At 55.1% G+C, this 7,467-nt stretch overlaps 2 protein-coding genes across 2 annotated transcripts in view; one reads left to right on the top strand and one right to left on the bottom strand.

The window, feature by feature from the left end:
* Positions 1–85: 85 nt before the first annotated feature.
* On the top strand, positions 86–3,865 carry GOT1 (glutamic-oxaloacetic transaminase 1, soluble; the record flags this gene model as incomplete). Its single annotated transcript, XM_010142530.1, has 8 exons — positions 86–341; positions 880–1,003; positions 1,236–1,348; positions 1,539–1,643; positions 2,192–2,342; positions 2,478–2,643; positions 2,770–2,912; positions 3,184–3,865. Coding segments are annotated over 8 exons (1,198 nt in total), but the record flags the coding sequence as incomplete, so codon positions are not given.
* Positions 3,866–6,814: 2,949 nt separating this feature from the next.
* Positions 6,815–7,467, bottom strand: part of CNNM1 (cyclin and CBS domain divalent metal cation transport mediator 1) — a gene marked incomplete at its 5' end in the record, with an annotated part of 17,902 nt that continues 17,249 nt past the window's right edge. The window contains 3 exons of the mRNA XM_010142529.1: positions 6,815–6,894; positions 7,132–7,293; positions 7,349–7,458. Of these exons, the coding sequence (XP_010140831.1) occupies positions 6,815–6,894; positions 7,132–7,293; positions 7,349–7,458 (352 nt within the window). The remainder of the gene's footprint in view (positions 6,895–7,131; positions 7,294–7,348; positions 7,459–7,467) is intronic.

The following is a 7,467-nucleotide window of genomic DNA, read 5'->3' as shown; positions in this document are numbered from 1 at the left end:
AAGCAGCAGGTCACCGGCGAGCATCAAGGTCGTGGGGGTGGCTCTGCGCTGGCTTGCCCGCCGTCCTCGGGTGTCGGTGTCTCAGGCAGGCCCCTCGAGGGGCCGGGAGGCCCAGCGCACCCCGCGGTGTGGCAAGGACGGCTCTCGCTCTCCTCGCAGCCTACCGCACGGACGAGGGGCAGCCATGGGTCCTGCCGGTGGTGAAGAAGGTGGAGCAGATGATTGCCAACGACAACAGCCTGAATCACGAGTACCTGCCCATCCTGGGACTGCCCGAGTTCCGGGTCAACGCCTCCCGGATCGCCCTGGGTGACGACAGCCCTGCCATCAAAGAGAACCGGGTGAGTGGTGGACAGGGAGTGAGACTGCTCCTTGCTCCGAGAGCTGCTGGGATCCCCAGGTGCTCTGCAGCACACCAAGCAGAAGAGCACAAGCGTGAGGAGTAACTGCATTTTGGCAGGATCTAGGGATTTCTCTGGCATGGTCTTTACTGGTTGGAGGTTTTTGGTGAACATGTGTACGTGCAGCCACTTGCACTGTGGCTGTTGGCTGTGATTGGAATGTGATTTTTTTCCTTCATCTTTTAATGGTTGCCCCACTGGAAACTAAAGTCAGATAATGGACCACCTTGCCTGCAGTAAGCTACTAGCCAGGAATCTGCTCCATGCCAAAAAGTAACATGAATAACTGGAGCCTATTTATAACTGCAGAGGGCATCAGGATGGGCCTGAGCACTGAAGGACGTTGAAGACCACTGGAAGGGGATGGTGCCCTGGCTGGGGTCACCCCAAGGAGCACGACTGGTGTCCTGTCTCTTCTCTCTGTGCCGATGGCTGGGTTGGCCTGGGTGGACCCTGCTGGCAACTCTCCCTGTTGCAGGTTGGAAGTGTTCAGTCCTTGGGAGGGACAGGCGCTCTGCGTATCGGCGCGGAGTTTCTGAGGCGGTGGTACAACGGAAACAACAACACTGCAACCCCGGTCTACGTCTCCGCTCCATCCTGGGGTGAGTGCAGTTATCCGTGCTGCCACCTCCCTGCAAGAGCTCTGTGGGTCAGTGGGCAAGGGAGGAATGGCAGCAGCCTGGACAGTGGGAGAGGGGCCTTCTCCTTGTGGGTAAAGGAAGTGTAAATGTCTCCATAATGTATTTTGGTGACATCAAGGGAGATCCTGGGACTGGAGAAGATGGTTTGCTGGAGGTGGGGCCTGCTTTTCTGAAAAGTGATTTATTTCCTCAGAGAACCACAACTCTGTGTTTCTGGATGCTGGCTTTAAAGATATTAGAACCTATCGCTACTGGGATGCTGCTAAGAGGGGTCTGGATCTCCAGGGGCTGCTGGATGACGTGGAGGTGAGTAAAACTGGGACAGGCTGAGCTTGGTGCCGTGTTGTCAGCAGCTGGCTGGGCTCTTGTGTGCTGTGCCTGGAAGTGGATCTCTGTGAAAGAGACTGCTGGTGCCCAGAGCAGCTTGGGGCCTCTCCCTTTGCTGTGGGTGCCCAGCCTCATCTGTGTGTGTGACCCAGACCCGCTCTCTCCTCAGAAAGCCCCAGAGTTCTCCATTTTCATCCTCCATGCCTGTGCACACAACCCAACGGGCACAGACCCAACTCCTGACCAGTGGAAGCAGATTGCTGCTGTGATGAAGGTATGGGGTGCTACTGGGGCTAAAGCCGTGCTGGGGGGACTGATAGTTCTTGAGGCAGCCAGAGCTCATGCATCCAAAATGGGCTGTAGGGAATGGCAGGAGCTGGAAGAGTCCTGCAGGGCAGGTGTTGGAGAGAGGCTGATAGGTGCTGGTTGTCTGTACCTGGAGGATAGAAGCATCCCAGTTCTGCCTGTGCCTCTCTCTGTGGCATGGGGTGCAGTGTGGTTTCTCACGCTGGAAAGATTATCCATGGGCACCTGTTTGTCACAGGTGGTGGAGAGTAGGCTATAAGGTGGTGTATCTCTTGTGCCAGTGTCCTCAAATGCAGTTTTCTCCTGCATTTGACTATTTATGGACCACTTCAGTCTTCTTATTTGTATACCCCAGTAGAAAGAAAATATCCTGGTCTGGTGTTGCTGAGCCATATTTCCTCTGGAAACATTCACCTGGAAGCTCAATGGTCATTTTTCCCTTCTAAGGGGAACAGTGGGGGGTAAAATGAAGGTTGTGGGGAAGGGGTTTCCCTCTAACACTGTTCCTCCTTGCAGCGCCGGTTCCTGTTTCCGTTCTTCGACTCGGCGTACCAAGGTTTTGCCTCTGGCAGCCTGGACAAGGATGCCTGGGCTGTGCGGTACTTTGTCTCCGAGGGCTTTGAGCTCTTCTGTGCACAGTCGTTTTCCAAGAACTTTGGGCTCTACAGTGAGTGTCTGGTAGTAAGCTGGCCCAGCAGCATCGAAGCCAGACAGATGGGGCTGGCATGCTGGGGGGTGGGGAGAGTTGTGCTTTGCCATCATGTGTGGGACCAGTGGCTCATGTCTCTTGGCTTGTCCACAGATGAACGTGTGGGGAACCTGACTGTGGTGGGGAAGGATGCAGACAACGTGCAGCGTGTGCTTTCCCAGATGGAGAAGATTGTGCGCACCACTTGGTCCAACCCTCCGTCCCAGGGAGCACGCATTGTGGCAACTACGCTTACTTCCCCACAGCTCTTTGCTGAGTGGTACGTGTTGTGAGGGCTGGTGGGAGAGGGAGGGGGGGAAGCTCTCTCCCTGAGTGCCACGCTTGGCCAGATGGCTCCAAACCAGCCAGGTGCCTGTCCTCACGCTCTGCTTTCTGCTTGCTGCAGGAAGGAGAACGTGAAGACGATGGCAGATCGGGTCTTGCTGATGCGGTCAGAGCTCCGATCTCGACTGGAGTCCCTTGGGACTCCGGGCACCTGGAATCACATCACAGATCAGATTGGCATGTTTAGCTTCACAGGGCTGAACCGTAAGTACCAAGTGGCCTGGTGAAGGGAGGATTGGGTGAGGACAGTTTTGCTGTGGGTGAACTAGCCTAAAGAATCTCTGAGGGACCTCATGGGAGTCCTGGCATCACTGCCTCTGTGGCTAGGCAGGGATGAAGCGTCTGACAGCATTTTAGTGGCCAGTGCTAGAAGTTTTCTGCTTGTTGTGAAAGACTCAAGCAGCTGACTCATTCCTCGGACTTTTCTGAGCTGTGAGGTTACTGCTCTGACCTGATGTCCAATTGTTTCCCCCAGCTAAACAGGTGGAGTACATGGTCAAGGAAAAACACATCTACCTGATGGCTAGTGGGCGCATCAACATGTGTGGCCTGACTACCAAGAACCTGGACTATGTGGCCAAGTCCATCCATGAAGCCGTCACAAAAATCCAGTGAAGCACACGAACAACCAAACTTACATAAAGTCACCAAAGCTGTAGTGTTTAGTCCGTGTCTTTCCCTGCTCATGGCTTGCCTTGTCCCACAGCTCTTGGGGTTTAATAAAGATGAGAGCAGTAGCTCAATCAGGGATAATAATCATTAGACCTTTTTGAAGGTACTGCTTGCAATACCCAGGAGGGTGGGGGCAGCATAAGCTGCCTGGGCTCTTGTTTGACTGACAGCAGCCTGTTCTTCAGGCACTTAAACCTGCATCTTCAGCACATCCACATCAGCTCCATGTAACTGACCAGTTTGATCGAGGCAAAGTCCGGTGCCAGTGCAATGTGCTGTGGGATAACAGCCTGACTCGTTGGGATCTCTTACAGCTTGTGAACTAATGTCACTCAGTAGTGTTTTGGGGAGGGGAAAAGCTATTGCTGGCTTCCCCATTGCCCCTCCCCCCCTGCCCCAAGTTTTGAGCCTTACATGAGCAAACATTTGTAATTGTGATAATTGCTGCTTTGTGTTGCTGAGGGAAAATTAAACCTCCACCTCTGAACACTACCCTTGCCTTCTGTGATGTCATGCCTTTGGGCTGTGCTAGCCTCTTCCTAGGCCGAGGTTAAAGCCTCCACATCCTGGTTTGTCCACTCAGTCTTACTCTGTTTCGAGGCTTTCCCTTTCTCCCTTGCCATGTGTTGCACCTCTGATCTCAGTTGCCCCTAATGAGGCACAGTCCTACTGGGAGAGTGTAGCTGAGAGCTCCATGTGACTCTACGTGAAGGTGACTGGTTCTCTTCGTGTTCATCTGGGGTTCCTCTTTCTACTCCCCTGTGCTGTCAGCTCATCCTGTCCACCTGTATACGCTTGCATTCTGGATGGTTACCCAGCCATCTGGCCATCTCTCCCTGGCCCAGAGCCCTTGGCCTGCCACTAGGATCTTTCCTGTTCCTCCTTACCAGGCCCCTGGTGAAGCACCACCTACTCCCCATGGCTTCAGCAGGGCCTGCCAGCAACACCCTGTTTTCTGGCACTGAAAAAGACCTGGAACCATCTGCTTCTGCTCTCTGCAGTCACTGTTTGCAGATCTGTTGTGAGCTGATATTACTGCTTTGACAGCAGCCCTCTGCCAGGATCTTGGTGAAGAAAGGGAAACAGCCCTTTTCCTTGGGTCACTGAGTAATAGCCACTGTTGCCCAGATGGATTTTGCTTGAGCTGCAGCTTAGCCAGTAAAGACAAAACTGGCGTGTGGTTCCTTCGCTGTGTTCACAGAGAGCCTGTGCATTGGGTCTTTTCGTTTTTCCTTTTCAGATTAGTGTTTGTGTCACACGAGAGTGAGCCAGAGGCAGCCTTTCCTCTGTGCAGGTGGCAAGATTTTTCTCCTCTTGATGTCCATCCACAGCTGGGATGATGGGCTATTGGTTAAAGCATGACTTCCAGGGGTGGTCTCAGGAGGAGCAACTCTGCTTTTGTTAGTTCTGACGTCTGTCTACACTTCTGTCCTTACAGACCTCTAGGTGTGGAGCCTGGCCCACCCCACCTGTGATCTGTACCAGTGCTTTGCTAGACTTGTTTTTCCTAACAAGTGACCTAAATTTCTCCCTTTCTTCAGTGTAAGCTCATTACCCATTATCCCATTTACCATGGCAACAGAGAACAGATTATTCCTTTCCTCTTTGCAAAAGCTTTTCATGTATTTGAAAACTTCCTCTCTCCACATCCTTCACCAGTTAAGATTAAGTGAGCCTGTTTCCTTCAGCCTTCGGGGTAGGTTGTTTTCCAGCCCTTGCTTTCCTCTGGCCTCCTTTCAGTTGCTGTGTGTTTCCTTAGAAGGGCAGTGCCCAGACAGGGATGCAGTTATTCCAGCTGAAGTTTTATCAGCATTGGTGGACTATTTCTGTTGTTACCTGTCAGGCTGTACTCCAGCATGCGTATCGCACTACTGTGTTTGCAGGGGCATGATATTAACTCCTGTTCTTCCCCAGTCCTTGTCTGTACTGCTGTGGTGCAACTCTGCATGGCTGAGTGCTTTCCTGGCAGCAGGCGTGACAGGGAGTGCAGGTTCACGGGGAGAAACTGGGAAGCACTTGTTGACCTGGTCCTCTCCCTGCTCCCTTCAGCAATGATGAGTCCTGTTACTCCAGCCACCCCTGGCCGTGTATATGAGGGCAGCCTGGCCTGGTAGGGAGCAGTCGGTGCATCTTTCCCTGCACCCATTGACATTGACACAGACAGGTCATCGCTCAGGGAGAAATCTCTTTTAATGTTAATATCCCCGTTGCGTTCAGCCTCTACAAAAACTACTGACTGGTCAGTACCAACCTGAAGGTTTGGCGCGAGCCTCCCTCACGCAGGCAGCCATGCGTGGAGAGGATGGTTTTGTGCAGTGTGGAGCGGCCCTCCCCGGGCCTTGCAGGGGTGTGAGAGTGCCGGGCTGTGTCGATGGTCAGCGTGCCCAAGGCACCGCGAGTGTGCATGTCGCTAAGCACGGCACACACGTCGGCTCGGGCACTGGGTTTTGTGCAGTGTGGAGCGGCCCTCCCCGGGCCTTGCAGGGGTGTGAGAGTGCCGGGCTGTGTCGATGGTCAGCGTGCCCAAGGCACCGCGAGTGTGCATGTCGCTAAGCACGGCACAAACGTGGGCTGGGGCCCTGAGCTGCACGTGGCACACCCCAAATAGCACATTCTCCTCATAGTGGAGACAACATCTGTGCAGCACCCAGCACCGAGGGGCTCTGGGTCTTGCTGGGATGGGGATGGTAAATGATGCTAAAGGCAGTTCTGGGTTGGGCCGCCCCTCCCTGCTCTGCCCGCAGGGAGGCCATGCCAGACACTTCTCCACCTTTTTCCACCTCTTCCTTGAGACCAGATGCTACCAGGGAGCAGCTGGGCAAGGGCCCTCAGACTCCAGCTAGCTAGTCCAGACCGCCTGGATTGTTCAGCCCCGCTGGGGGCACGTCCTTTCTCGCCTGGGAATGGGGCTCTGCACGAGTGCTGCAGGGAGGGGCGGCAGGAGCGGGCAGGCAGCGGGCGACTGCAGACCTGCTGCTGTTGAACATGAGCCTCGTGGCAGGAGACCCCCATGCTGCAGACCTGAAAGACACAAACACAGCCTGGTGCAGGTGACCAGAGACTGCCCTCCCTCACCAGCTGCTGCTCAAGCCTGTAGCGTCTTTCCTAGCCAGTCTCAGGGATATTGGTGCAGACACACATTCCTAGCTGTAAAAACAATGGTCAGGGTCTCGCTCTGTTTCCGACATCCATTCCTGCCCCAATGATGGTTGGAGTCTGCTGCTACATCCCTTGACTCTGCTCCAGCCCCCAGTGACATGTGTGCCTGCACGGGCTCCAAACCACATTGTTTGGTTTTGCTGCTTTCAACTTGACTTTATGCTATCAGAAGTGGGCAGCCTCCCATTTGCTGGGGAGAAATATTGCACCGAGAGGCAGGTTCCTACCTCCAGTCTGCGTGGGCCTCCAGCTCTGTGCTCCGGCCACGCTGCTGCTCAGGTGATTAACGGGGCAAGGTTGGAGCACTCCTCTGGCGTCTTCTCACCCTCCAGTGATGGCTGCTGCTTGCGCCCACCTGCAGCAACAAGGGTGCCTAGGGCTGGGGTGCTGGGGACCAAGGGCACTCCGGACAGGGGGTGCATAGGGTTGGGCCAGGACCAGGTGGCTGGCTCTGCCTGAGCTAGTCCTAGGTGCAGTTTTGCCTGCTGCTGGGGTACTGCCAAGGATGGGGCTGGGGAGCAGCTGACCCGGGCAGCAGTGTGCTGGGAAAGAGCTCTCCCCTGTGTGCCGGCTCCCCATGTCAGTCACTCACTGAGGGATCTCAGCAGCCTCCTGCCCAGCATCTCCTCAGAGCTGCTTGTCGGTGAGCTGGTCCCAGCTTCTCTGCCCGGGGACTCTGCCTCCAGGATGGTTCCACAGCACTCACTGTCTGCAAAAGCCGAGCGTGACTGCAGCGCCCCGGGGCACCACAGCCCTCACCATCCCCAGGGTCATGTGTGTGTGTATGTGCGTGTCCTGGCCAGACTCACTTTGCCGCTTGCTGTTCTCCTCATTGTCAGCCAGTTCCTCCTGGATGAAGGGGATGCCCTCCATGCGCAGGAACACGGAGTCACTGGGACTGTGCAGCCCCTCGGAGTGGCTGGATCCG

This window comes from Buceros rhinoceros, unplaced genomic scaffold, assembly GCF_000710305.1.
Source record: "Buceros rhinoceros silvestris isolate BGI_N320 unplaced genomic scaffold, ASM71030v1 scaffold32598, whole genome shotgun sequence".
In the NCBI taxonomy this organism is placed as follows: domain Eukaryota; kingdom Metazoa; phylum Chordata; class Aves; order Bucerotiformes; family Bucerotidae; genus Buceros; species Buceros rhinoceros.
The sequence above is the reverse complement of the archived record's forward strand: the minus strand, read 5'-3'. Positions and strand labels throughout refer to the sequence as shown.